The sequence below is a fragment of the Trachinotus anak genome, unplaced genomic scaffold, assembly GCF_046630095.1.
Source record: "Trachinotus anak isolate AG129_WGS33_773 ecotype Australia unplaced genomic scaffold, CSIRO_AGI_Tana_v1 ptg000004l, whole genome shotgun sequence".
In the NCBI taxonomy this organism is placed as follows: domain Eukaryota; kingdom Metazoa; phylum Chordata; class Actinopteri; order Carangiformes; family Carangidae; genus Trachinotus; species Trachinotus anak.
Window position 1 is genome coordinate 21,418,936 of NW_027273855.1, and position 27,924 is coordinate 21,446,859.

The 27,924-nt window shown below is 40.1% G+C and overlaps 4 protein-coding genes across 15 annotated transcripts in view; 2 read left to right on the forward strand and 2 right to left on the reverse strand.

The window, feature by feature from the left end:
- Positions 1 to 5,681, forward strand: LOC139620922 (cell division control protein 42 homolog). Of its 3 annotated transcripts, none has more exons than XM_071476954.1 (6): positions 1 to 136; positions 681 to 821; positions 931 to 1,003; positions 1,111 to 1,220; positions 3,009 to 3,206; positions 3,386 to 5,681. In XM_071476954.1, exons 2-6 carry the CDS (start codon positions 717 to 719, stop codon positions 3,473 to 3,475), a joined length of 576 nt encoding a protein of 191 aa, XP_071333055.1. In that variant the 5' UTR covers positions 1 to 136; positions 681 to 716; the 3' UTR covers positions 3,476 to 5,681. The 3 variants fall into 3 exon arrangements, with proteins under 3 accessions (XP_071333055.1, XP_071333054.1, XP_071333056.1); XM_071476953.1 differs by having other exon boundaries at positions 4,091 to 5,681; XM_071476955.1 differs by having other exon boundaries at positions 52 to 176; positions 4,091 to 5,681.
- Positions 5,682 to 6,369: 688 nt separating this feature from the next.
- Positions 6,370 to 11,095, reverse strand: LOC139620921 (F-box only protein 6-like). Of its 2 annotated transcripts, none has more exons than XM_071476952.1 (6): positions 11,078 to 11,095; positions 8,217 to 8,466; positions 7,975 to 8,089; positions 7,779 to 7,874; positions 6,821 to 6,956; positions 6,370 to 6,731 (listed from the first exon to the last, which is right to left on the reverse strand). In XM_071476952.1, exons 1-6 carry the CDS (start codon positions 11,078 to 11,080, stop codon positions 6,585 to 6,587), a joined length of 747 nt encoding a protein of 248 aa, XP_071333053.1. In that variant the 5' UTR covers positions 11,081 to 11,095; the 3' UTR covers positions 6,370 to 6,584. The 2 variants fall into 2 exon arrangements, with proteins under 2 accessions (XP_071333053.1, XP_071333051.1); XM_071476950.1 differs by lacking the exon at positions 11,078 to 11,095 and adding an exon at positions 9,162 to 9,411.
- An 812-nt stretch (positions 11,096 to 11,907) lies between these two features.
- dnajc11a (DnaJ (Hsp40) homolog, subfamily C, member 11a) lies at positions 11,908 to 20,835 on the reverse strand. The gene is made up of 16 exons (XM_071476947.1): positions 20,678 to 20,835; positions 19,296 to 19,425; positions 18,336 to 18,409; positions 17,249 to 17,350; positions 16,995 to 17,123; positions 16,746 to 16,868; positions 16,511 to 16,584; positions 16,224 to 16,413; positions 16,031 to 16,116; positions 15,761 to 15,877; positions 14,759 to 14,914; positions 14,574 to 14,643; positions 14,256 to 14,313; positions 13,046 to 13,188; positions 12,695 to 12,824; positions 11,908 to 12,359 (listed from the first exon to the last, which is right to left on the reverse strand). Exons 1-16 carry the CDS (start codon positions 20,747 to 20,749, stop codon positions 12,334 to 12,336), a joined length of 1,680 nt encoding a protein of 559 aa, XP_071333048.1. The 5' UTR covers positions 20,750 to 20,835; the 3' UTR covers positions 11,908 to 12,333.
- A 1,881-nt stretch (positions 20,836 to 22,716) lies between these two features.
- The window catches only part of camta1a (calmodulin binding transcription activator 1a), a 281,952-nt gene continuing 276,744 nt past the window's right edge, over positions 22,717 to 27,924 (forward strand). For 6 of the 9 annotated variants that reach the window (XM_071476957.1, XM_071476958.1, XM_071476960.1 and 3 more), the window contains exons 1-2: positions 22,717 to 22,954; positions 26,893 to 26,994. In XM_071476957.1, coding sequence (XP_071333058.1) covers positions 22,750 to 22,954; positions 26,893 to 26,994 — 307 coding nt within the window. In that variant the 5' untranslated portion in view covers positions 22,717 to 22,749. Of the gene's footprint in view, positions 22,955 to 26,892; positions 26,995 to 27,924 lie in introns of those variants that run through there. The other 3 variants (XM_071476962.1, XM_071476964.1, XM_071476965.1) reach the window with 3 other exon arrangements.

Consider the following 27,924-nt stretch of genomic DNA (forward strand, 5'->3'; position numbering starts at 1 on the left):
TGATATCCGGTGTTGTTCTGTCCAGCTCAGCTTGACAGTGGTAGTGGAAGTACTGAACCAAGTTGCTGCTCGCTGGTGCCAACGCCCGGCGAAATAGACAGCTAACGCTAGAGAACAGATATACGGAGGGACACCGGTACGTACATCAGACACTTTCTCTGACATCTACGTGTGTGGTTAGTGAACATATTAAAGTTCTGATATTGATTTAATGCTTCATATTGTCAGTTGAAACTCGTTCGTTTACAAGCCAGCGTCCGGTTGCTAACTGGCTAACGAGCTAGCATTGTCTAGTGATTGCTAGCACTGCGTTAGCTTAGCTTGCTAGCCAATACACAAACACATTTTCGTTTTCATTACCGTTACGTGGTTGTTAAAGTAGATGGTCTCACACTGTGTTATTGTCCCATAATCGCATTTACACACACTAAAGTTGGTAAGGTTATATGAAGTGACCAAGCGGTAGCTAGTGAGGAACGTTGACATTAGCTAATGTTATCCTCCAGACAGTGTTGGTGGTGGGGTGTGACACTTAACTAGGTAATGATAGGAAACAGCTTTCCCCCTCTGATCACATTGCTTAATCAAGCTGTCATTGACCCTTAATTAACCTGAAATGCTTCCTGGGCTAATGTTCGTGCTGTTTTGAAATATTAATGTGTTATTACGCTTCCTTGCAGCTCACGTTTATTCCAGTTGAATCGAAAAGCACAGAAATGCAGACTATCAAATGTGTGGTGGTGGGTGATGGAGCAGTGGGAAAAACCTGCCTTTTGATCTCATACACCACCAATAAATTCCCCTCTGAGTATGTACCAACAGTAAGTAAGTTTGGTGTATTTTCACAATGGCATGTATGCTGACAGACAATAACATTTAAGTCAACAAAGTAAGAAATATTCCTGATTGCCATTCATTCTTTTATCACAGGTGTTTGACAACTATGCAGTAACTGTAATGATCGGGGGTGAACCATACACCCTTGGCTTATTTGATACAGCAGGTGAGTTTATTTATTTCTCTTTCAGTTTAATTCCATTCTAAATTGAAAGAAGTGCGCTTATTAATTTGTGATATGGTAAGTTAATTGGTAGTGTGGTCTCTTTCTAGGTCAGGAGGATTATGACAGGTTACGACCACTAAGCTACCCACAGACAGATGTCTTCTTAGTCTGTTTCTCAGTTGTTTCACCGTCCTCGTTTGAGAATGTTAAAGAAAAGGTGAGTACAAAATGTTTATTTTATGACAGTGGAATTGCTTACCTGAAAAGCTAAATAACATCCTCTCCTTCCTATGTCTCAAATTTAATGGTCTTTAGGGCATACTCCATACTACAGTGCTCTACTGTGTGTGACTAAGTAATTGGAAAATTAACAAAGCATTATAGCAAGGAGTTACTGGGAACATTTTCTAAATAACTGGATTTTTTTCAATGTGTTGTCAAATTACTGACAAGACAGATGCACATTTCTGCAGAGGGTATGGAAAAAAATTATGTTTATATGTTAATGTTTATAATGGCTCATTTGACACAAACTTAACTCAAAGGACCAAGACTGGATAAAATTTATATTAAACAACTTAACCACTCCCCAGGGGGGAAGTTTATTTGATCCCCCATGATAAATAACTAAATAAAAAGTAGTTTTGGATCGAAATCCTTTCACTTTTTGGTGCCAAAATGTGGAACGACTTGCCAGATGATGTGAGATCTTCACTATCTATTACAGTTTCAAAAAATGAGTGTGAAATCGTATTGTTTAATGATGTGGAAAGAGGAGAGATGCATTAATGTATTTAGTAGTTTAGTAAACGTGCACAAGTTGTATGAGTAATTCTGTATTTACTACAATCTGCATGTTACAACAAGAACAACTAGCAGGGGCTCAGCTGTATGTCTTACTGTCATGATTTGGGGCAGGTCAGGACCACAGGAAATTATTTTTAATCCTGTGTCATGCTTCAATTATTGCATAACACTTTGTCTGTGTTAAATGCTGTTTACAGGTTATTTTATTTTGTTTGTTTTGTCTTTCTACATGGCCATGTCAATTCATTGGTTTCAATCTGTGTGCCTTTTATTTGTGTTTTCTTAGTAAATATCTGAAAAAGTGTGTTATGTTTTAGGTTGTCATATGAGAATAAAACCAAACCCATATGTTCAATACAGTCGCTCAATAAATAAATGAAAGGCAGACCGTAAGTGATGCTCCTGAGAGGGGACCAATAAAAAGGGAAAAAAGAATCTGAAATGAAACCTTAAAAATCAACTGTTGTAAAAACAAAATAAATGAAAGAAACCTTAAGCCAAAAATACAAAAGCATAAAACAAAAGTGACTGGCCACAAAACTCACATAGAAAACCAGAGATACAAGGTTTTTTTTTTTTTAATGTAGACACTTACTGCAGCTCATATTGTACTGTTTATTATTTCTGCTCCTTGCTGCTTCTGCCATAAAAAACTGGAAGGCATTTCTATCCAGATTCCAAGGAAAACAATTAAACCATAGCCTTGTGATACTGTTTTAAAAATATTTGGGAATATGATTCAGTCATGCTTCCAGAAGATATTTCAGGAGGTATTTTAACAATTGTCTGTGGATGCTGTTTTGTTACTGACCTTCTGATCAAAGAGGGTTAAATAAATGAAACTAAATGATAATAAATATAATAACTGGCATGAACAAACACACAAGTACTGACATGTACATATATATACTGTATGTACATATTTACTACTGCTAACAAATATATTGTGTTACTTACTGAACAAGTTTAGCACCATGTGAACAAAGGCTGTTGTAAAGTCAAATGTTCTCCTTCCTCATTTTTCCTTTGAAACCCACATCTCCCTCTCTGCTCTTTGATCTTATCTACCAATATCTCCTCCCCTCAATCTACAACGTCTTCTTAGCATTATTAGGCATAATATCCACTATGTGGCATCATATGTTTATTGTTGATGAGTTCTGTTTTTGTTTTTTGTCTTTTTTTTTTTCTCCTCCAGTGGGTTCCTGAAATAACTCACCACTGTCCCAAGACCCCGTTCCTGTTGGTAGGCACTCAGATCGACCTGCGTGACGACCCCTCCACAGTGGAGAAGTTAGCCAAGAACAAACAGAAGCCAATCACCCCTGAGACAGCAGAAAAGCTGGCACGTGACCTTAAGGCAGTCAAATATGTTGAGTGCTCAGCCCTAACACAGGTAAGGTCTCCCATTAAACAACCCTTAAAGCTGGTGTGGCAAGCATGTGTTTAAATGTCAGTTTCCTAACAAGGGTGGAAATGCTTTGCCTTGTCTCTTGCTAACAGCATTTAGCTACAAACTCCATCTAACTCTGTGGTGTGTGCCTGTCTTTCTCCCTTCTTTTCCTCTTTCTGTAGCGGGGACTGAAGAACGTATTTGATGAGGCTATCCTAGCCGCTTTAGAGCCCCCTGAAACTCAGAGAAAGAGAAAATGTTGTTTGTTCTGATGTCTTCTTGCATCTTGCTTTGCCTCTTGATCGTCTGCTGCTTACTCATTGTAAAGAGATGTCTGTCACGAAAGTAATCACAACGCTCTTTTAAACTTTAAAACTTTGTGCTCATTAACTTTATTCATTCTGTTCATGTGTGCTTTCTTTTCAACTTGGCCTAATCACAATTGTCCATGCTGCCTAATATGATAAAAGTGCCAATCTTAATTTCTCCTCTCTGTTGTCAGCACATTGCGTGCGAGTTTGTGTAACTGGACATGACTGAGTTTGTTTTTGTTGTTTGTTTTTTGTTTTTTCATTGATATTCTGTTCTAAATTCAGTATCGAGCTCTTAAGAATCAGTTGTACACTACAAAGCATTTATGCTATATACTGTCTTAGACAGTAACAACCATTCTTTTCTACTGCAGTGTCTAAATTTTCCATGGGCTTTTGTCTTTACTCAGACAACTTGATCATAAGGAGGGTCTTGTATAATGTTATTTGAATAAAGGAAAATTTTGATCGCCCTGCTCCATTTCTACTCAGCCTTCTTTTGCAATTAGTTCCCTGAAGATGTTAATTTGTATTTGGTACATAGCTGTTTTGAATATTAATATTTTGTTTCCACAGAAAGGATTAAAGAATGTGTTTGATGAGGCAATACTGGCTGCCCTGGAGCCTCCTGAACCTAAGAAAAGACGTAAATGTGTTCTGCTCTAAGTTCCATCGCAGCCTTCTCCACACCAGTTTCCAAATCTAGGTTAACAGTACTGAAGAGGTTTCCTGCACATGCACATTCCAACATGAGTTGAGATATCATGAAATATTTGCCTTCTGACTGACTTAACCTAAATACATAGTCAATGTGCTGAACATGATTTTAAGATTGAATAACATTTCATGCTGTTTGTGATGATTTGATACCATTGAAGTAGTCTTACATGATGTGAACACTGAATACAAATGATAGTGTATCAACAAACTGTGGGCAACATCATTAAATAATATTTCAGTTTGACCACATTATGTTTAGTTTATTTTTCAGAAGTGCTGTTCTGAAAGAACTGACGATGAAATGGTATTTTAGTGGACCTGTTGTATCGAGTTCCCTGTAAAACACAAACTTATAATGATGTGAGACGCTCAAATTCTGTATTAGTGTGACCTAAATGTGTTTCTTACTTTTAAAGCAATTTCCTTCCTCCAATCATTTATACTATACGTGTAAGCCTGGCACACAAGACTGCCTTTGGTCAACACTGCACTTTTCCTCCGTCACTTATGAAGTATATAGCAAAACAGATCCGGCTAGAGTCATAGAACTGAAATATTTTGTTTTCTAGGCATTTTTTAAGAATTGACACAACTTTCAAAGGGTTAGTTGGAGCCACTGTGTTTCATTCGGTGTCAGTGTCAACATAGTCTCCTAGAAGATCTAAGAACTATCTGACGTAATATGACATTTCTAGGCTATGCTCCATTGTAGTTCTAGTTTGCCTAAAGAAAATCTGATAAACTGACGCCTGACAAAGCAGAGATCCACAGAGCCTGACAAGCAGGAAATTCATGGAGCATGAGTTTTAATTACAATGTGAACATTCCATTAGAAGTCATCTGTCACAAATAGTCACTGTCATTTTAAGTAACAACATGACAGAACAACAGAGTTTGAGCACAAGAATTTTCCCTGTCACTGACTTTTGTAAGATATGAGTTAACAAGAAGGTGATGTTAACACTTAAAAGTTGCAATACAAGAACTACAAACATTTAAGCTTATAACCCCAGGCTTATTTCTTATTTTGTAAACTGAGCATGTTGCTACTCTGCAGCATCATTAAGTCAAATAGCACCACATTGTGACAGTTCTTATAAAATGCTACACATAGTTTGAGATCCTGTGAAGATTGTGAACATGACTGAACTAGAACTATTTGCATTTGTCTTTTACTATATCCATGCCTTGATGGTGGGCTTGAATTTGATTTGTAAATATGGTGAGAATATACTTATTGACTGAATAAAATGTGTGCATCATTGATACCAAGATTTAGAAACGCTGCCATGACACTGAAATCAAATTAACCAGGAAAATAATGGGTTTCTTGGACTATGATTTTTATTCAATTTGGCATCAAAGTTGTACTGTATCATGCTTGTGATGAAGCATCACAATAAACCAGTATTACCAGTATTATGAATAAACCTAACTTCAAATACTACATGTTGTCTGTTGTGATGATTACATGAATAAAGTTTATGAACTTGTATACATTTTCCACAGATCAGACAGGGACAAGATATACAAAAGAACTAATTGTAAATGCAACAGGGTCTGCATCAAGATTTTTATTACAAATCATCAGCATCAGAAGTTACGCAGCAGACAGCGTGCAAAGATTACTTTCCCTATGCCTGGTGGGCCAGAGTACAGTGCTACAGTGTTCCAGCTGCAATACAGACACAGTTTGCTCGTAATCTGAAAAGTCAGTTTTCTTGTGCAAAGCCATGTAGCATTTATTCTGGCGCAAAAAATGAAATGACATTACCCACTTTCATAATGATATGCTGTAATTTCAGTCATGTTATTGTCAAATCACCTTTCAACTACTACAACTGAGAACTACACAGAAATATCTGAGCCAGACGGACCATTCAAAGAGCCTGTTCTTCAAAGCTACTTTGATACTGCACACGGCCCCCAAGAAGTTCCATGACATGATCTTATTTTAAAGCACTACGGGTTAAGTGATTTGTTCAGAAAAGACAAATCAAGAAAAAAATTTAAATTTAGGAATGTAGAATATGGTAGGTGAAAATATTGCGACATTCAGAGTAATGAACTGCACGGTGTTCTCAGGGATTATAATGGCTCTTTGGTAGAGAAACAACTTCCTTCACTGCAAAGATAAAAGTATGATGCGCTTCGGGAAAATGGGATAATTAGCCACTAACCTGTTTTTTTTTTTTTTTTTACAGTTAACAGCAAGAGACAGTCAAGGGTAACAGTATTTACTTAAATATGCATACACTGTATGTAAGGAACATTAATATGTAAAATGATTGATTATATAAGGCAAATATGACAATATGTGCAATTTTAGGCAAAAGGGAGGCAGCAGGCATTAGATGTCTGCTGCTGGACATATCTCAACGCAGCTGTCAGTGACACGAATTCCATACCATCCTGCCCAGAACTGTGTGTCCTTGCCTCCATGGGTAAAACGGATGTATCTCACTCCTGGTCCATAGTTCTGGAAAACGTGGGTTATCTGAAAAACAAATATCAGAAAGTATAGATTTGTTCTTGGGCCTTCTACCTCCTCTGCCCCTCATTGTATTAATTAAGGCTTATACGTACCTGATTCCATTTCTGATCATTCCACTGCTCAAAGACGACAGTCTGAGGAGCAAATGTATGGATAGGTCTCTTTCTTTCATTCAGCAGCTCGACACGGATTTCATACTCACTGCCACAGTCCCATCGCGGTGCATACCTAATGTAACAAGCATGTGAATACAGATCCAGGGGTCAGCAATTAGGTTCAACCATGGGTCAGTTCTTTTTTCAGCACTGTTCACCGGGACACACATTCCTATGGGTTTTCAATACGTTTTGTTTGTTAATTCATTCAAGCGTTAACAATCACAGCAGCTTATGTTAATCTTCATTTACCAAAAAATGTCTTATAAATGTTAAAGTTCTGTGTTGCGCTAAGAGACAAATGAGCACGTTTATTTGAGAGTAAAATCACTGCGTCTCAATGCACGGCACAAAAAGGAAAGATGAAGTGTAAGTGATGGGTTCGTCATTTATAAGTTATAATATCTACCTGTGTTATTTATCCTTTATGTTTATTAGACTTCATGAGCTGTAAAAATAGTATGCCTCAGTTCATGTGGGAGCAGTATCATATGTGATGAGGCCATATTTATTGGGATTTACATAAGCCTTGTATTTACTTAAATAGTATCTAGCGGGTTTTAATGCAAACTGTCAAAGGGAAGACTTAAGATATTTTTACTGGATATTATTTAACTGTACACAACATTAAATGTGTAACTTGTTTAATGTCTTGTACGTCATTTTGATCTTTTTGGAACAATTTTTAAACTCAGCACTCCAATGTTTTGTTATTGGTAACACTTAAGGTCACCTGTATGACCGTTGGCCAACAGCAACATAATGAATATTGGGAAGCTCTAGACTGTTACTAACATGGTGTTTAACGCTGTAAAATCGGGATTGTGTTTGTGATAGATTCAATTTGCCATCGATTTAGCAGTTACATAGAGTATTTCATGTGTATTGTTCTCACCAATCAGATATTTTGATGACTGGCTGGAAGTCATCCATAAATGCTCGGTTGTAACCTTCCTTCCCCAAATCAATCAGCTGGGCCTTCTTGCACATTCTGCAGAGAGCCGAGGATGTTTTAGTTACCACACAATATAAATGTACTGTATTAAATGAACTTCTTTTCTTTTCCTGCATCTTTCCAGGTGAATACTCACACAAAAGAGGTCACAAAGTTTTTTTGGACTGTCTCATCTGGATGTGGCACCATAAGTCCCTCTACTTTCCACCTATCACCACCTTCCTCCAATATCTCCCAACCCTTCATTTTTTCTATAAAAACAAAATAAAGATTACAAGAGAAATTATTTTGTAGAGGTCATTTGTTGTTCAGCAGGCAGACAATGGACTTCACACCACCAAATGTTGTGTAATGTTTTTTTTTTTTGTGGCTTCTTACGTTCTCCTCTTGGATTCGTGAGAAGATTTCTCCTCATCTTGCTCAAGAAGTAAAACAACCTCCAGTCTTTGGGCAATCTGGAAGCATCACGGAGGCGATATCCTTCTCTTCTACATCTCTCCCTCCACAACGATTCGCTGTCGGCCACTTCTTTCCACTGATGGCACACCAACCGACAAAAATGGACCACCTGATCAGGAGGAACATTCAGGAAGATCTCCTCCAGGATTTCCAGTGGAACAGAGAACAACTGATAAAGAACAAAAAGGGACACAGATCAGCTGAGGCTTTGAGAAATCAGTTCAGTTTTCTAGCGCTGACTCTGGACCAGTCCAATCAATTCTTTCTAAAATAATAAACCTTTGGACAGTGCCCCTTCTCTATTTACCCTTGCTTCCTATTATTATCTGTTAACTACTGATATATTATTATTATTACCTTTATTCTGATTTCCTTAACAGTTTCTATTTATTTAACCTCTCTTCTCTCTAGTTAACATAAAACAGGAACTTCCGCTGCAATGTTTACATACACATACAGATATACATAAATTGTGAGAAATTACTTGAAACCACTGCTGCTTTAGCATGAGAAATCTGTGACTTTTTGAGCCATCTTTGCGCTTGAAAGTCCCACCTTACCTGAAATCCCCCTCTCCCACTTTAAATGTCAGCCTCACCAGCAGGTTGTCAGCATGCTCACCATGAGGTCTGCTGGTTAAGGCAGATTAACTGTGACCATTTCACCGATCAAGACCTCTGTGCATATTCTTGTGGGCACTCAGGACTGTCAATTCAACATCCGCGCATTAAAATAGAGCCCTCACAACCTCCCGCTGCAAATGTTGAAAACGAAAGCATTCAGACCTGAGTAACTTCTAGTGTCTGCAGTCACATGAAGGCGCCTTGTGCCAGAGGGGGGGGGGGGGTCATGGAGAGCACTTACATTTTCTTGTGAAGACGAGGTTGACGGCACCGTGGCTGGAGACGTGATCCGACTTGAAGCTGAATCATAGCTTTGAGTTGCACCCATAGCTTTTGCCTTCCTCTTCATGCCTGGGACAAACCCAGGCGACCTGTGTCTCCGCGAACAGTAAAGCCGGATATACCAAACTCCTCTCGGCCTCTCGGTAAAGACGTGTGGTGCCTTATATAGCTACAGTATCTCGAAATATGGTTTCAGTTTTATATATAAATATATATATATATCCGACACAACACGGAAGTGCAGTCCGAGGTACAGACAAAAACCAGCTACGACACAAATCTCTCCAGCGACTCTAAATTTTAGGAATTACGACCGATTTCTCTCATTTTCAAAAGTCACTGGTTAATATTCGTCTTTATCTCGACACAGGCTCAGCGGAAATTCCCCATCTTGTCAGTGAGCGATAGTCGCGCATGGTTATTGACTCCACAACATCCCGGAGTTAAGAAGCGCGGGCGGAGCTAAGCGCTAACGCAGCAGTATTTGTAGACTGAAGCACCTTTCAAATTCAAGGTGAAACAAACTGCTTTGAAATGAGACCAGCAAAAGAACTGGGACAAGATATAAAAGAAACTATATCTGTTGGATGGACGAAACAAGTTTCACCGGTTCTCACTATTTTCTGATGTTATACAAACAAAACAAACAGTCAGTCAAAAGAACAATTAGCTTGGACTCCGGCGGTATGACACCTGCTGCGAAGAACAGGAAAGCTCAGCTGACTTTAAATATTTCAAATAAAGATCATATGAGTTCAACTTGAAGTAAATAAAATGTAATGGATTTCAGTGGACTCCACGGACAGGAGGGTCTAGGAGGGTCTTTTTTTTTCTTTTACTATTGTAAACTACATATTCCTGATCCGCGCTCGTTGATATGGGGGACCAAAAGTGTCATGGGAAATGAATAAGTAAATGACCCTGAAAAATGAAAAATAAATTATTAAAAATAAATAAATATTGTGAAATAAACGAATTAATATTTTTCTGCATTTCTTCATTTTTTTTTAGATACATCTAAGCCTTTTATTTATTCACACATTACTTTTTATCCATAGGAATTTCAGATATATTTATGTATTTATTCATTTTTGGCTTAATGTACATTTGGAGCCTGTCCACCTATTCCTATCAGTTAGTTATTATTATATATGCTGCCACACTTTATCCCTCCAGACAGGCAGAGCCAAGGTAACCAGTAAAATAAAGGGGCAGCGAAGCAACAAGTGGCTATTAAATGCATTTACTCAGTGACATGTCAGCATTTGTAACTCTGAATGGGGAATGTAAACAGTGAACCATACAGTTGTTGATACTGACTGATGGAATCTGTCACATTGGCTACTATAACGGTAAAACATTGTGGTTCTTGTTGAAGGCTTAAGGCTATTTAAAAGCTTTTTCCACTGTTTTTTCTCCATCCAGGCAACATTAATAGGCCAGATCTTAGATCAGATCTTAAACACCTCTGCATTTGTACTGATCAAACATCTACTTCATTAACAAGTAGACTCCAGTGTTTAAAACTGTTTCAGAGTTTTGAAATCTTCATTGTTAGAAGAAAGGGCGACTCCGCTGCTTTTTTTCACTTCCAGGCTAATCTGAACCAGATTAAACAGTTTTTATGCTCTTCCTGTTAATGTAGTCCAGATCTGACTTCGTTGAGGTGGTTTTTGATCTAGACCTGGTCTGATGTGGTCTAGATTGAAGTTAAAAAAGCAGTGAAGCTTAATTTGTTTTTGCTTACACAAATATAAAATACATTTCAATGGGCATTATTAAATTACTTTAGTAGTAGTAGAACCATTAATTACAGTATAATCTATAAATGTTGCTTTATTAGAAAGCAGTACCAAAAAACCCACGCACACTCACCATCACTGTGGCAATGAGTGTCTCCACCAGTCTTCACTGTACTGTGTTCCTGATCAAAATGGTCTTCAACCACACAGCCTAAGACTTTTAAACCATACTGATCATCTGGTCTGATGGTTACATAACAACAGTTCAATAGTCCTGAAAAACTTTCACTCTTTAAACACAAACCTAATGATCTGACAAAAGTTGAAATTGAATAACTTGTAAATAATGCCTCTCTACAAAATCAGCTGACTAATTAAGATCAAGGAGCAGGGGGGCTTCTTTAAGATAATAAACTGATAAAAATAGATTAATCTTATTAGGGATTCTTGACTTCAAAGGAAGACAGGAAGGGTTGCATTTTATTTTGTGTGCATTTTTCACAGGAAATAAAGCCATACTTGGTCTTTGGTCTTCTATTAACCCGCTGACAAACAAGTGAAAGAAGAGATTCATTAACATCTCACTCAAATAAAAAAAAAAAAAAGGATTGTAGGGCGGGACCTGCAGACATCACTGAAGTTAATCAGCATGTAAAATAAGTTTAAAATGATTGTGATAAACCCTCTTTCTAAACTCTATCCAGTCACAACACTTTCTACATGCAGTTTCTCCGTGCTGACCTGGTACTTACCTCCTTTTTATATCAGCCGCTGTCTGTCCACCACATTCATATCATTATTCAAATTCACACATTTCAGTTGTCCCCTTTTCCTGAGAAGCCTATTCAAAGTTAATTACTTGAAATTTACCAAGACAATCATATATATTTCCTCTTACAAGCATTACAAAAAAGATATATATATACATTTTTTTGGGAAAAAGCACCAAATTGATCAGCGACATGAGAGAGACATATTTTTAATAATATGGCAAATAAACAGAGGTGCATTCATGTCTTCAATCACATAGGCACTGCAGTTTGTGTACAATACAGTACATATAACTTGATCATAAATTACAAGCCATACCAAAAATAAATGGCCACCGATGAGGCTAGAAGACCTGGGAAGTAGGATGGTAGCCATTGATTTTGGTGTCACATTAGAATTTCAAGCAGGCCACAACCCTGTCTGTAGATACTGAATTATGATCAGCCCAGTCTGTGATGCTCTTACTCCGCTCTGCATATTTAAATGAATATAAAGACAAAAAGTCAATGCACAATTTCTGAGAAACAAGGACTTAAATCCATGATGTATCTAAAACAAGTTTATCCATCGTCTGTCAAACAGCTGAGAGATGAGTCTTTTTGGTCGGCGGAGGAGCTCCTATGTGTCGGCGTCGATTCTGTGAGCTGTACGGCGGGAAACAACAACAAAGCAGTCAGAAATACTGCTGCAAGCAGGCACATGAGCGTGACAGGCAACGTAGCGCAGTGGAATTTTGGAGACATTCTCAAACTGGAGAGAAAATATTCTAGCATATGTTAAATACATCTACAAAGTAAAATCCCCTTGCCGCTAGAAGCATCTAAAACAGGGGCCAGTAAGATTGATCAAGGCAGTACAGGATCTACTAAATCATTAACCTGCACTGAAGAAGCTAAATGGTGCAGTAATGGGAACAAAAAGATGACACCCCCCCCATATGAGGGAGGCACTATGCTGTATAGTAGACCAAGGGCCTTACATTGCTTTGGTATCCTGAGTGGCTCCGTGTCTCCTGACAGGACTTGATGCATGACTCCACGGAACTGATACAGCACCTTCAGGCTCTTCTCCTCCCCCACACAGGGGTCGTAGAAGCCAGGGAGTCCAGACTGGAAAAACAACATCAGGTCATGCACCAGCAGCAGACTGAATCATCAGGCAGCAAGTCCAGGACATCAGTTTGTAACACTTGCACAGATTTTTCCAGTACGTGTCCTAGCAAAATACCTTGCACCGGCGTCAGTGGACACAGGCACATTAGAGCTAAAACAAATGTTTTATTTAGATTAGGTTTGGGTTAAATTCTGTGGGTTTGAATTAATGTACGTACCTTTGTGGCCTCGGTGAGGATGAGTTTTGAGTCTTTTACCAGACACTGCAGTGGCACCGTGACGTCAATGACCTTAGCCCTCTCGTGTTTCCTGCTGTTGTCTGTGACGAACTTGCCATACCAGGCGTTGAGGATGATGAGACCTGATTCAGGCAACAGCATCGAGGACATTTTTAATCGACTGGAAACGTTATGTATTAACATCTTATTTTGCCATGATTCAAAATGCTAATTCGTCACCAAGTGACAGACAGATAACAGATATTAAAAGTCCAACATAACTCCCCACTTTCAACATGGAACTATTTTAATCTTGCAGTTGGTAGCCACACAGTATATTGTATAACCAGTGTAATTTTTGAAACTTCTTTGTTAAAATCATTTTTGCAAGCACCAGGCAAAAAGACAGCACTATTAATTTTAATTGCAAGCTGCATAAACAGTACCATAACCATTTCATGGTGTGCAGTCCATTGAATAAAGAAGAGCAGCTGTGTGTCTGCCACTACACACACACACACACACGCTGATATTAACTGTTACTTTATATGTGCAAAGTCTAGAGGACCTCTGATGATACTAAAATCAGACAGTGACAGACGTCATAAACCAATTATCACTTGCCAAACTCCCCTAGGCGAAAATGATACTGTCTGCTGGGAGCTTTTTGTTAGTGTACTTATCACAGGCAAACTAAAAAGCCCCAGCAGAAATGGAAGCTGGAGGGTCATCAAAAAAATATCCGCTGAACTATCAGCTATTTTAACCCTGATTAAACGCAACGCTTGTGTCCACAAAACCACCCTAGACACCATCAGTGTCCATAAAGTGAGACTCCTATACTTGTCTTGCCTTTGTTAGATATACAGTCCTTTTAAATCTCAGTGAACTACCAAGGAAGATGGTTTAAATTGTGTATTCTGCTGTATTTTCATTTTTTTGATGTGTGAGCTGGGAATTCATGGGTAGCAGAAAATTAAACACTTGTGGCAGGGGAACTGGTTTTGTTTCATACACTGACAACAGACACTGTATCTCAGAAATTACACTTGGAAGTGAGCAACATTTAATCAGGCATAGCTTTCAACATATTTCACCTACAATGTATGAAAAACAGTTCAGGATCTAAGAAGAATCAAACAGTTTCACAACCTGCTTAAAAAACATTATTCCCAGGATAAGCTCATCCCTTAAATATTATTGATCTTACCCATTCTAGACTCCTCAGCTTCAATAATCCTGCGCACAGACTCCTGCATGAGCAAGACCTTCAGAGATGAAAAAGGCACACAGAGGAGGGGAGAGAGACAGACACAAACAATGAGATCTCACATCATATGGATTATACTAATGAATTTCAATAAGACTTTGCATCTTATCTAATCCCATCTCAGCACCTGTGTCTGAATGTTGTGGGACCTGTAATATTTCTTGACAGTCACCTACAACACCTGCATTTCTTATCTAACACTGAAGCATAATGTAGGATTGGCACCACAGCCACATGTAAGCCTGGAAAAATACTCACAGAAGCCTCCGCCTCCTGTTTCTTCTTGGCGATATTAGAGGCCGAGCTCTCCCGCTGCTTCTCCAAGTCTCTGTTGAGTTAAAACATGAATAGAGGAATACAATTAGCTCATAAAATCCAGCCCTAACATTTCAGCCATTCATTTCGTTCCAATAACATTTCAACTTAGAGCGAAGGTTTCTTACTGTTCTTTCTGGGCCCGCAAGTAGGGCCGAATGACGAGCTGCTGGATGGCGAGGTAGAAAACCAGTGGTCCAACTGTGGCATAGAATACAGCACTTGGCAGGAGTTGGTCAGTCAGGTGAATCGGGAAGAAATATGTCTGGCTGGCTCTGTTTAGTCTGCAAATAGAGAGTCGGTTTCATTATTTAAAGTCGAACTGGTCACTAAAGCCCCTTTTCCACTGGTCAAAAACCCTGCTAAGAACAGCTAATATTAGGCTTCTGGTGGCAGTGGAAAAGGTTACGATCACCATTCACACCCGGGTAAAATAACTCTGTAGTATATTTATTGGCTCAGGCTCCGACTGGCATTGATGTAAGCACAACACCCGGGTGAACCCGATCGAAGTGTCTCACAAGGAGGCTCTGATACTTTTACAGGCTTTTACCAGTTTGCAGGGCGGCTAGCAGCTCACTCTTCCTCCACTGTGTCTGAGTGTGTGCTCTGTAAGTGCATGTGATGACATTGCTCCTTTCAGTTGTGTGTGTCCTGAGTCCGAACAGAAAGGCAAACACGACTGGCAGTGGAAAAGGGGTCAATCTGCTTTGATTAGCAGGTTGACCCGTGTTTTAAAAACCTTCTAATTTTGGTGGAGAAAGGGTAGAACTGGCTGCTAAAATTGGTTACTCTGTGTAATCTTTGTGGGAATTTCTGTCTGAAAATAGCACAACAGACATAAGCACATTAAAAAATAATGAAAGCTAAAAGTGTTCTCTCAGCTACATACTCACTGTCTGCCTAAAACCGAAAATGGCACAAAGTGAAAATATCTGCCACGCTCTAGGTCAGAGAGGACAGTGAAGTGTGTGCCGATTGTTTCTATCACCACCAACACTATTTGCGCAATTTGTAGAAGATGAATTTGACTGGCTGATGATGTTGGCCGTGGCAGCTGCTATGTGAGGAAAACCCCTCCGCAAAAAACCTGCACCAAACAGAAAACTGGTGCAAAGAGCCACACTCACTTGATCTTGAGGGAGACACCCTGGGGCACTCCCACGCTGACGGTGGCCCCCAGGACACTGTGTCGGCTGATCTTCCTCTCGGCACCGTACTCTACCACAGTCCCAAAGAAACCTGATCTGTAACACAAAGACACAGTCACTCCCTCTTTACCTGCAGTCAAAGTCGAGCTGTCACTTCTTGCACGATAACACCTCACTGTGCGTTGACTGACAGGGGTCTTAATAGGATTACGTTCTACAGATAAAACATTTTGCAATTTGAAAGCGTACTTTACTGAGCCCTTAATCTTTGTCTGATCTTCATCCTGGAACTTGTACTGGTAGCTCATCATCATAAAAGTGTGAGGAATGCCAAGCTGCAGAGACAAAAAGGTAAATGGTCAGACACAACCCTGAGAAGCAACTGTTGATTTAATGGTGTCTTGGCTAACATTAAGGTTAAATATAACTGTTGGCTGCTAACCTGCATTGCGAAGGTGAAATGGCTGCTCTTGGTGTCCCTGACTATGCTGGTGTTCATAGAGGACTGGATCCCCCATCGCCACTGTAGATAGCCCATAGTGTTCTTGTCTAAGTGACGGGCCAGCACTGTGGTAACCCCAGGACGCACACCTCGGGATGAAAACTGGAGCCCACACTGAGCGGTCACAAAGCTGAGGCAGAGAGGGAAAAAAAAGAGCTTAAGTGTTCATGCTGCAGTGAAAAAAAAAAAAAAAATACAACAACTTTCTCTTGCATTTTAACACCTACAATCGAGGGGTCAGGTTTCGGAATATCTTCATTCCTAAGAGAGGACCATGGGTGTCTCCAGCACCTAACTCTACCTGTGTACAGACAGATTACAAAAAATGTTTCACACATTGTACCACACAGACAGAGTTTCTGTGTGTTTCTGTGACAAACAAAGGCAGAGAAGGAAAATGTGGTGGCCATAGCATGCACTACAAAATGAGTGTGTGTAGAGCCTGGTGAGAATGCAGCATACCTCTCCCCAGCCCTTCGCTGAGGTGACCCTTCTCAAGGCCAAGTTAATGGTGCCACCTCCATTTCCATTGTGGGTTGACAAGGAGCCAGACAAAATGGCCGTGTCTCTTGTAGTAAGAGGAGCCTGCAGTAAGAACACATAAAACATCTCTCCTTACAGCTGCCACAGTCTTGGCATCTTTTAATCCAAAACACAACTTGCTACACATCACTTAAAGACTGTCGTGTGGAATCTTGAGCAGCTCATCACCTCTATGGATTGTGATATGTGCATTTTGTTGATTTCCACATGTGGGACTCCCCCTCCGACCATGTCCTCATAGTCCTCCTCATATCGGTCAAAGAGGTCCGTGGCATCAATGCCCACACTAATCGTTCCCTGAGAATAATATGTTCAGGAATAAATACTGTGTTAACAAGCAATAGACACAAGATGCTTAATGGCTTTTTTTTTAATATGACGCTCACATCAATATGAGGCTTGTTATCTTCCCGTGAACATACCTTTGGGTTGGTCCTTTGCTGAAGCCTTCTCTCCTCTCGTTCCCTCTGAAGACGCTCGTACTCTTCTCGAATCTCTGCAGGGGTTCTCTTCCTCTCCACCACCTGGAGTAAGAAGATATGATTGGGATGCAAAGCGAATGGTGGGTTGGGTGCTTCAGAAGTTGCAGATAAAAACTTACAGAACAAGAACTTTTACTGGTATTTCACACTCCCATATGTTTGAGTGAGAATATTTATTAAGTGTCATATTTTGTACTGCCGCGCATCAGCGGTTTCAGATGAAGCCAAGAACTATTTCTCTGGTTTAAGGAAGTGATGTCATGCAGGACAGGACAGACTTAGGGTAAGAATGCAGGCATTTCTAAAAACATAGGGGACATCAAATGCTAACTTAATATCACATTTGAAAGTTAACTTGCCATCAACATGGTCAAAACATACATTTATCTGAAAACTCTTGATTTAAAGGTTACCTGATTTGTTAAAGTTGTCAAGAAGTTGCCAAACCTAAACAGATCTAAACTAAACCTGGCTTAAATGCATTCCAGAGAGAAGGGTGTTAAGAAAGTCTCGATTCAATCGAAGAGCATCTTCCCTACTACTACCCTGACCACGCTGATAAAAGCAAAATAGCTGAAAGCATGATTAATTCACCAGCATGACCTTAATTAAACTTGTGTTTTCATTTTGATGGACTTGCACTGAGGCTCACGTTGGTCTGCATCTTGCTGCGTGTGTGCTCTCATAGTTAGGAACTGCAAATGCAAAACCAAATGTTTCAAATACATTTGTTTTTGTTCAATGACCCTGGGCCATGTTTGCACTCGGCTTGCAATACACATTTGACACATGTAATGAATTCCACACGTACGTAACTGTTGTTATGTAGGTGTGAAATGAAGAACTCCACTGAGCTCGACCCATGAGGCTGCAGCTCTTCTGCCTGTGGTGCATATCCGGTCTGTCAGTGTATAATTTTGGCTTAATTAACAGTGGACTGTCGATCAGCACCATGGCTGTTGTTTCCAACTGCATGTGGGAGCTTGTTTGGTAATTATTAGCAACTACAGCCATGAATAGAACTTACCTCCCATCCTTCAACGTCGAGTCCTCGTTTGCCATAGATATCATAGATAGCTCGCGACTGTGGATCACTGAGCACTAGAAAGAGATAGACAACCACCAATAATATTAACAAACAATATAGTTTGTGTTTCTAATATAGTCCTTAATGCTGTTGAGCAAGATCTTTACATGTAAAGTAGGAATCTAAAAATTTACACTCAGCTTTGACCTCAATGCTTTTTCAACTGAAAATCACCAAAATCACAAAGCTGTTCCAGGGTCAGAATCTGAGGTCGCACTCATACATTTATAAACTTCTGTCTGATCTGCTTCATCTATATCTATAAACTTCTGTCTGATCTGTTTCATTTATCTTTTCATCTTCTGCTGCAGCTGAACATTATCCCCATCAGGTTACAGCTGAATAAATATATTTAAACATTTGATCTAACAAGCAGTAGTTTCCAGCACAACTTTTATTTCCATAATGGATTATGGAAATAAAATTCTGATAAATAATGTGGTCTAGTGGACGACGCTGAATAATACGTAATAGTTTGAACTTATTGACTCTTTTCTCCATCTCAGGCTCTTTCACTGCTGCTGTTGATTTTTTGAAAGATAAATGTGCTTTGATGTCAGACATTAATCTTTCTGGCTTCACTGGATTAAAAATGGAGAATCTGCTCTCTATTTTCCTGTTACCACAGCGAATCATTGAATCCGAGCTCCATTGATGATGGCTTTTTATATTCCTCATGCATGCGGTTAACTCAGAGCGAACATACTCAGAGTTGACTGAACTGACTCGGATCAGTTGTTCTGGAACTGAAAACAGAAGAGTTTCCTATCTCAGGGTTCATCAAGTCAGAGTTCAGGGTTAGAGTCAGAGTTAGTTAAACCTGCTTTCGGGAATAGACCCCAGCTTCATGTGTAGCTGTAAAGGCAGTCAACTGCATGACGTGAACGAAGCATTCCTTACCTTCATAAGCTTCATGTACAAGGTTAAACAGCTGTTCTGCTTGCCGCTTTAGCTCAGGGTCCCGGTGCTTGTCTGGGTGATACAGCATGCATAATCGTCTGTATGCCGCCTTCAGCTCCTCCTGTGTTGCCTGAAGCACAGTATTGAAAAAATGTCAAAGTGAAAACTTGTAGGAAAACTTCAAAAACACACAGCAGGAAGCTGGGTCCTACCTCCACCTACCTCCAACTTCATTTATGGATCACTTAGCACATTTTTGAACTTCATACACCTCTATTATAATGCCATAAAGGGTTTAGATGAGTTTTGACAAAACAGTCTGAATTGAAACTTGCTGCTGCTGACTAAATTTAGATTATTATGCTGGTGTGATATAGACTACAGTGCAAAAGATATTGGCCTAATCATATATGCACAAGTGTGGGCACCCCGGGGAAAATGCAATATTTTGTTGATTTTTCAAGAAGTTTCAAGAAGTAAATATGAACATTTCTTCAAATGATGATGCATTATTACTTTTTTATTTCATGAACTTAACCTGCTAAGTAATGATTTAGTAAAGTGCCCAGACTTCTGAACATGCAACAATTGATGAAAAGTTCATGAAATAAAGAGAGCAAAAATATATGAAGAAAGCCTCATTTTAAAAATATAATTTTTAAAAATGACTGTTAGCTGCAGGGATTGTATTTATTTCTTGTCACATTAAAAATCAACAACATATGTAATTTGGCCAAACTTTTGCATACAACTAAAACATGCAGTGTTTTTTTTCCTCATATATTCTTGAATGGAAAATTGTCATTAGTTCACACATTGAACATATAGCGAAGTTAGGTCAACTTTAATCACTCTAAAGCACAGCATGTCCTTGCATGTGTAATAACATATAATTTGAATTTCAACATAATGTGATTCACAAATAAAATGATCACGACCGAAAGCGTCGGGTCCCCAGACACTGCAGCATATGTTCACAGTGTAATCTGTCCTGCATGATGAAACCTTGAAGTACAGTCGTAGCATTAGCCACTGAAATTAGCTCTGTCCTCAGTCTAACGCATCATCCTGATCGACTGAAAATAACTGTCAGTTTGCTAACATTAACTCCCGGATTACACACGCTTCTCTGGCTTGCTTTGCCGGCTGACAGCTCCTGTGGGTAAAGTCGTAACTGCACAACCTGTAGCGTGTCTTGAAAAGTATCCAGCCAAAAGAGTCACAGCACAGAAATCAATGTCGAGGGTCACAGGCTAGCCACCTAGCTAGCGTTAAGTCAGATTATACAAGTAGCATTAGCACATTAGCCGGAGAAAGCAGACACAATGACAGCTGAAAACACCCGCACAAACATCTATTGAGACCACGGCGCCACACTGTACCTCTCTTCTGACATTTAGCAGGGAATAATAATCATCATTGGCGATCTCATCATCGTCCAAGGCAGACGCCATGTTTACACCCGGTCATCGCTTCTTCGTGTGATTTTCATCGCTCAAACGCTGCTCCGCGGCCTCCGTCGCCCCCTGGCGAGCAGGATGAGCGGCAGCACCGCCGACTGTGCTCGGTTCACTGTGCGTGTGCTTTTCATTTTTAGGTTTGGAGATCACAGACATTCGTCAGTTAATGGCAATTTTCAGAAAAGGCGAAGCGATACGAGAAAACATCTGATACGTTTCCAAAAATGAAAAGCACAGTGGTAATCTCATATTGCAGCCATGCAATAGTTTTATGTTAAATTAAGGAAATGTTTATTGAATGTTATTTCATCTTTTTGTAAAATATGACAATATGTAGCATAATATATCAATGTTACTTAATTTTCAATTTTTAGGAAATAAAAACAAAATATGAATATAATATACCACACGTTTTTAGATAGTAGGAAATGCATATTGCTGACTTGTCTACCTCCAAAGGAATATTGTCTGCATCCTATTCACCTAGGAGCAATCAAGACACAGGGTGAGAAAATCACTTCACTGCATTAGGTCCCCATTAGTTCGTCATTACTTTCTTTGCAATAACACCAAGCCGCTGACTGCACAGGGTGCACACACAGGCACCAGAGGAGCTGTCCTTTCAGCACCACCACCTCAAACCATACACTGCAATTCAGCACTGACGGCCACCAGCCTGTTAATACAGGGTGAAGGCTGTCCTTAAGTGCTGCAGTTCACACAAGCGCCAAAAGCAAAGTCTGTGAAGCACAGTGATCTGTAATTAGATTGCCGGTAGTCATTTAACGCAGCTATACTATTGTCAAGCTTATGTAACTGCACCATAATGACAGTTTGAGCTTGAACCTTGATAGCATAATGGACAGAATTAAAGTGACTGTATTCATATAATTGGTCTTCAAGTCTGTGCACGACATTCACCCTGCACTACCTGACACAACTGTTTAGATGCACTCCACCGCGAGCCCCTGTTGTCACATAAGTGGAAGGATCCACGTCTCCTGGAAACCCCTGCAGCCTTCAGTATCACGGTGCCACTATCTGAAATCAGTTAGACATGTTTACAAGGGAACAAGCTGGCCTACAGACTTTCAAATGTAAACTGACATTTGGACACTTGATTGACAGACTGCGCAGACTGTTACTACTGTTTGATGTGCCTCAAATGTTTTGTTGTTTGTTTTTAATAAGCTATTTGTACCCGGGGGTATCTGGAAACCAATATCGATCATGAATGGATTTAATACAGTAAATGAATCGTAAAATTAAAACAATACATGTCAAATGGACGCTTATTAATCTTTTGCTGTAGACGATTATGTCCAAATGAAATTTCTATCCTGTTATCATTCCTGTGAAATACTGCAATTATAAGTTTTGCAGATTTATCTCTGAAGACATGTTTAAAAAAGTAATGAAAGCCATAATGAAAGCCATAACAGTTAGCAATTTAGTCTAATATTAACCCAGTGGTTGAAGATAGTTTTGTGGATGGATTACCAGTCAGGCCTGCCCAGGGGCCTGAGAGGTCAGGGGGCCCCTGGGCCGGAGCCTCAGCATGAAGTGACTGAGCTCAGTCAAAAGGCACAAAATGGCCACAGACAGAAAATTAGGCTTTTTTCAGTCTGAGGGTCCTAGATAGGAGGAGCGGGGGGGTGGGGGCTTGTAGCTGTCAGTGTCAAGGGCATTTTTTCCCCCATTTTTCTTGTGTCCCGTTGAAACGCCAGCTCACAAGACAAACATTTAACATTCGCAATGTCACTACTAGTTTCAACCGAGGATAAAAGCCACGGCCTCACCTGGTGAACAGGCAGTGCTTTTTTTTTTTCTTTTTAAAAACAATATTTTTAAAATATAACGACGCGTCACCATATTTGATCAGAAGCGTCACGCCAGACCTGCGGCGCCTCTGAGCTGTTTTAAATTCAATGTAAGAAAAAAAAAAAAAAAAAAAGAAACACGGCTGGTGGTGCCAAGGTGAGGCGGGGGGGGGGATGTGTTTTCTAATCCCGGAGCCTCTCCGTCAGTCACCGCCTCACAGCCAATGGGAAGTTGTCCCCGGTCGGACCGACGCGCCGCCCGCTCCTCCGGTCCCTCCTCGTGCTGTCCTCGCCGTGCACGCGCGTGGTACCCACGGTCGTGAGGAGGAGGAGGATGTTGCGCGTGAAGGGGAAATGGCTGCCGAAAACAAGCCGGAAGGTAAGAGAAATATAATGGGATTAATTCACTGGTATGACCGCGGCGTGATTTTTTCCCGGACCAGCCGGAGCTCTGCGCGGAGCTGACACACGCGTGGGGCCCGGCGGAGAGGGGCTTTTCGGGCGGAAAACGGCTCCGCTGTGAATAGACAGCTAAAACGTGGAGACATCACCTAGCCAGCTAATATTAGCTTGCATTCTAGCCAGCTACTATTCCCACCGTAGCCCACATTTAAAGCACGCCAGGGGGACAAAACAGTCAGCGTGGTGAAAGTCCTGCGTGGACCGCTGATTTTTTTTTTTTTTTTTTGGTTTTTTTTTTTTGCACAGTGTCGTTGTCAAATCACGAGCAATCCACGGAGTTAACAACAAGGCTAAGTTAATGACAACATGTCATTGGCATCGACTAACTTCTTCCCTTATTGCCCAGCTTTAAGAAGCGGCTCGGCTGTGTTAGTTTGCCCGTCGATGCGGGTCGCTTATGACACCGCTGTTTGCGGCTTGTTTTGAAGGCGCTGTGATGATTATTTAGACGTGTCTGTTTTCAAACCTATAAGTGTAGTTTTTTTGTTTTTTCCGTCTTGGAGAGGGGGTCGTTCAGTTCCCCTCCTCCTTGAAGCGCTAGGATTTTCGCTGGCATTCAGCGGATAGTGTTTACGAGACAGAAGTGATGTATTTCTAAATGGAAGGGAAATCATATTTTTTTCCAAATGCCAATTAGTACAACTTGGCCTATATTTGGTGCGAGACTCGGGCATCAAAACGTTGCACTGCCCGCTCCGCTTGCAGAGCCCTATCGCACTTGAAATGAAATGCCATCACACAAGAGGAAACAGGGAGGATGGAGAGTAGGATTTCCAGCAGCCTGCCCATTACACTACTTTACTCAGAGGACAAAATGATGACTTTTTTCTCTCCCTCAGCTTATTTGTTACGGCTCACTAACTCGAAATGAAATGCATTAGACTTACTTATTTCTTTTTTTAGTGGGATATTTTACTGCAGAGCATATGCATAAGAGATCTGTTCTCATTCAGACAGGCCCATGGAATTTTTGGGTGAGTAATTAAACAACGTCTATATGAGAGTAAAGATAAGATAAAGCCCATCAGTGCTTAAGGGACTCATTTTTCTACCCTGATGGCAGCTTTCTACTGTTAAGAGTATTTGAACCAGGCTGGATTGAGTTACGTTTTTTACAATGTGGATTTCTTATATGACTAGGATGACATTTTCAGATGATAAAAACATGAAGCAACTTAAAAATAAATTTTATAGAAATTCATGGGAAATACTTTGAGCTTTTTAACCGTATGTGGACGTTTAATCACATCTTCCTGTTTATTTTTTATGTTATTTTTTTAGTTATGTCATGTTTTAAATGTTTATCTTTAACTTTGTGATTTGCTGAAATGAGCAGAAAGATTGGACATTGATACAGCATGTTCTTACCTTTTTTCCCCTGAAATTGTAGTATTTTTTTTTTATTTATCAATTCATATATATATAGATACCCTTAGGGTGAAGCAAAAGCGTCATCCTAGACTTTAAAATTGGCTGAATAATTTGTGAAAGGGAGAAAAAAAGATTTCTACATAAATTGTTAGGGCCAGCTGCTTCTGAGCTGTTTGTAATGTTTTGTTGCAGGCTTCAAAATTCAACAGACAGAGTTAGATGTCAGTAACCTCAAACACAAATTCTGTTTGATGTAGGATTGCTTTAATGTTTCAAATGAGTGTAAACAAATTACCTCTGTCCATATGAGAGGGAACGATAAAACACTGGGATTTCTGTTGTTTGGATGTCAGTGTGCCAACCACTCAACACAGTCCCACCAGGGGGTGGTATTGAGCTACAGAAATACACTTAGTATTAAGAGGGATCAGTCTGTAGCTATGACAAAAAATGAAGACATCTGGTTTTATGATAGTAATGACTTCACTGTGGTGTAAAGTCCTAATGTGTTCATCTACATAGCTGAACTTAACAAATAGGCTCCAGTTGTTAATCTCGATTCCTCTCCAACACAGGAAGCTCTCACTGAAAACCCTGACTTGAAAGTCCCATTGCTGAGCAGGTTAAGTTATTTTCAGTGTTCCCGTGAGGCCGGTCAGTGGAAAAAGAAGGAGGAGGAGGAGGAGGAAGGGGAGTATAGAGAGAGAGGGAGAGAGAGAGACAGAGAGAGAGGGAGAGAGCGCTTCATACCTTTCATGTAAATGCAGTGTCGTCTCATGCAAACCTGACCCTTAAAGCTTTGACATAGAACTCGTGCTGAATTTTCACTCCTGCATCCAGGTTTTCTTAGTTTTGGCTGGTCCTTAATGTAGAACATGCTTTTTCAATGTGTGCATCACTATTACAGTTTTTACATGACATGCTCCTGGATGTCGGGTGGCTACTGAGAGAGCTGAGCTGTGTTTCTTAACCTTTTGTCCTTGTGGTATGCGGGCAGTGCTGAACTCTTAGCTGTTTGGCAGGTCTTATGATGGCCTATAACAACTGAGGGTAACATCTTGTGTTAAACCCAGGGGCCATGACCTAGTCTCACTCAGTAGTGTAATGTTTACATCCTGGGGTATTTCTCTCCAGCCTAACTGATTGTCAGCACCCTTGGGGGTATTTTTTTTCTTCACACTCATAAAAAGCACTGTGGGTCCGTTACTTTAAGTACAAGGCCTGGAGGGCACTGAAAAGACAGGCTTGATATGTCTTAGACGGAGACTGCTCTGGATAAAACCACAGCCAATCGTCTGGATTCTACCAGAGCAGAGACTCATACAAATATTGCTGTGCAAGAGCCAAATGTGAGGAATGAAACAAGCACTTTTGTAAACACGAGCTACAGTGCTAACACTTTTGTGATGTTGGGACTTAAAAGAACAGGAAACACTGTGTTAAAATTAAATCTTGATGTATTTACCCTCTGAAGCTGAATCCTGAGACTGTCAGTTTTTTTGTAGACCTAGCAGAACTGTGTAGCATATTTACATTATTTTAAAATAGCAGAAACGCAAGGCCAGTAATAAAGGGACAGTTTACTGAGGCATAAAACTCACACAGGTGTGTTGCATAAATCTAAGTGTAATGCAGTTCAAACACTGATGACAGCAGAAACAATCAACAAAGGTTGCTTTCTAAAAATGCAGTGAATTAGGCCTACAGTCTCAGCTGTGCAGGAAGTAATATTTCTCCTTTATTTTCAAGCGGGTGCAGTTTAAAAGGCTTCACGATGTTATCATTTCATTCAAAGTTCAGGGTGAAGCGGCAGCAAAACATCAAGTAAGCACGCAGTCAGCCATTAACTTACAAAAGTGCTTGTGCAGCAATGGTATAAATGTTTCTCTGCTGTTTTGTAAAGAAGGATGAATTTAACCTCCTTGTGATGTCGGACGATTTGCTCTCCCAGTTTTGTGTTGAATCAGGCTCCGCATTTTTTTTTTTCCCAGGCTTTTAATTGAATCAGTGAGGTGTGGATGGATGGGACCCAGGTCCGTTCTGTGGTTCCTGAGACGTATCATTCCTAATGCCTGTCTGTAATAGACCTTTACTGACTGTTTCGCACGGCCCCTACTGATTGATTGTATTGATCCAGTTTACCAGTGATGCAATAGGGAGTATTATTGACCCGTATCAAACTGGGCCAGAACTACAGTGACCCTTATTATTGGCTGTGTTTCTTGTAGCTCTAAAAACATTCAGACAATACAGTACTTCACTGTTTCAAATAGACAAGACACAAATTCACTGTGATTTATTATCATCATTATTGTTATTATTATTAGCATCATATTTTGCCCAACAGCTCTTGTGTGTTTTAAATGTATTTCAATATACTGTCCAGCCTCTGTTGATACTGCTTGCATGGGGACTTAGTTATCACAGGCTGGGAGAATGCTTCTTTTCCTCGATTTTCTCTACTTTTCTCTTTGCCTCCTGAAGGACTGAAGAAAGTTCGTAATCCGGATCGAATGTACAGATCAGCAGTGTGTTATGCTGGCCATGGTCCACCTAAGAGTATCAGTGATGACACAGAGATGAACAGTAAGAGTCAGTTATTAATACTGCATTGCTGCTCCAAGAGGCCACTAGCTGGCCAATCTGTTATTCATTCATCGATTCATTTATTTACTTCTTGATTTCATCCGTACCCATGCCCCCCCCCCCCCCATGCCTTCTTTTATTCTCCTCCAACACAACACCTCCTCCGGCTGCTCTGTTGATTGAAGTGTCTGCTTTACGGGATCACGCTGTCAATAGCTGAAGTGTTGTCGTTAACTAAGAGTGATTGTTTCAGGTTAAGGCCAGGAGATCAGGACCTGAGCAGACCCTCAGAGAGGAAGCTTACACTTTGAGCCATCAATTATGACCCTGTACTTGCCTTTCCCTGCTTCCCCTCAACCTGAATTTAATGGGTGGTAAAAAAATTCTACCAAAGTTAATAACATGACTTTAAAATGTTGCAAAATCAAATTGTGTATGACCAAAATATTTATACAGTGCTGAAAAATGTATCCTATGATATTTTTTCCTTCAAATGGATTAATCTTTGCCTTTGCCTCCCTCTCATTACATTTGTGCTCTATTAGAACTGTAGACTTGGGGCAAAGAACAAAGACAACACAACATCATAGCTGAGGTTTTTATGACTTGTAAAGCGCAGCTTCTGTGGGAATTGCTTCAGTCATGACCAAAACAAATCAGTCAGAAATGTAGGCCAAAGTCTAGAGTTTATTTGTGGGAGAGTTTCCCTTCATTCCTCTTTAGAGAATGTGTCTGAATTTTAGCCTCTGTCTTTACCCATTGAAAAAACTGTCCTGTGTAAAGCAGATTGTTTCTCAGCTGAAAAGAGCCTGTTCACTGTTAATGAATACACCAGTCTCTTCACTGCTGGAAGACTCTGTTGATCTAGACTAGAGACTGGGTAATTAAGTGTGCTCATGTATTGTCATTTCTAAATAGAGAGTCTGAAAT

Bases quoted from the DNA above. Each gene is read 5' to 3' on its own strand.
- LOC139620922 (XM_071476954.1), top strand. From the start codon at position 717: ATGCAGACTATCAAATGTGTGGTGGTGGGTGATGGAGCAGTGGGAAAA. The intron at 1,221-3,008 runs GTGAGTACAAAA...TTTCTCCTCCAG, and splicing joins TTGAGAATGTTAAAGAAAAG to TGGGTTCCTGAAATAACTCA. The intron at 3,207-3,385 runs GTAAGGTCTCCC...CTCTTTCTGTAG, and splicing joins AGTGCTCAGCCCTAACACAG to CGGGGACTGAAGAACGTATT.
- LOC139620921 (XM_071476950.1), bottom strand. From the start codon at position 9,269: ATGAAGAGGAAGGCAAAAGCTATGGGTGCAACTCAAAGCTATGATTCA. The intron at 8,467-9,161 runs GTAAGTGCTCTC...GTTCTTTATCAG, and splicing joins CCTCGTCTTCACAAGAAAAT to TTGTTCTCTGTTCCACTGGA. The intron at 7,875-7,974 runs GTGAGTATTCAC...GGCTCTCTGCAG, and splicing joins AACTTTGTGACCTCTTTTGT to AATGTGCAAGAAGGCCCAGC.
- dnajc11a (XM_071476947.1), bottom strand. From the start codon at position 20,749: ATGGCGTCTGCCTTGGACGATGATGAGATCGCCAATGATGATTATTAT. The intron at 17,351-18,335 runs GTAAGTTCTATT...TTCTTACTCCAG, and splicing joins TCGACGTTGAAGGATGGGAG to GTGGTGGAGAGGAAGAGAAC. The intron at 14,644-14,758 runs GTAAGAAACCTT...TTAACTCAACAG, and splicing joins TTGCGGGCCCAGAAAGAACA to AGACTTGGAGAAGCAGCGGG.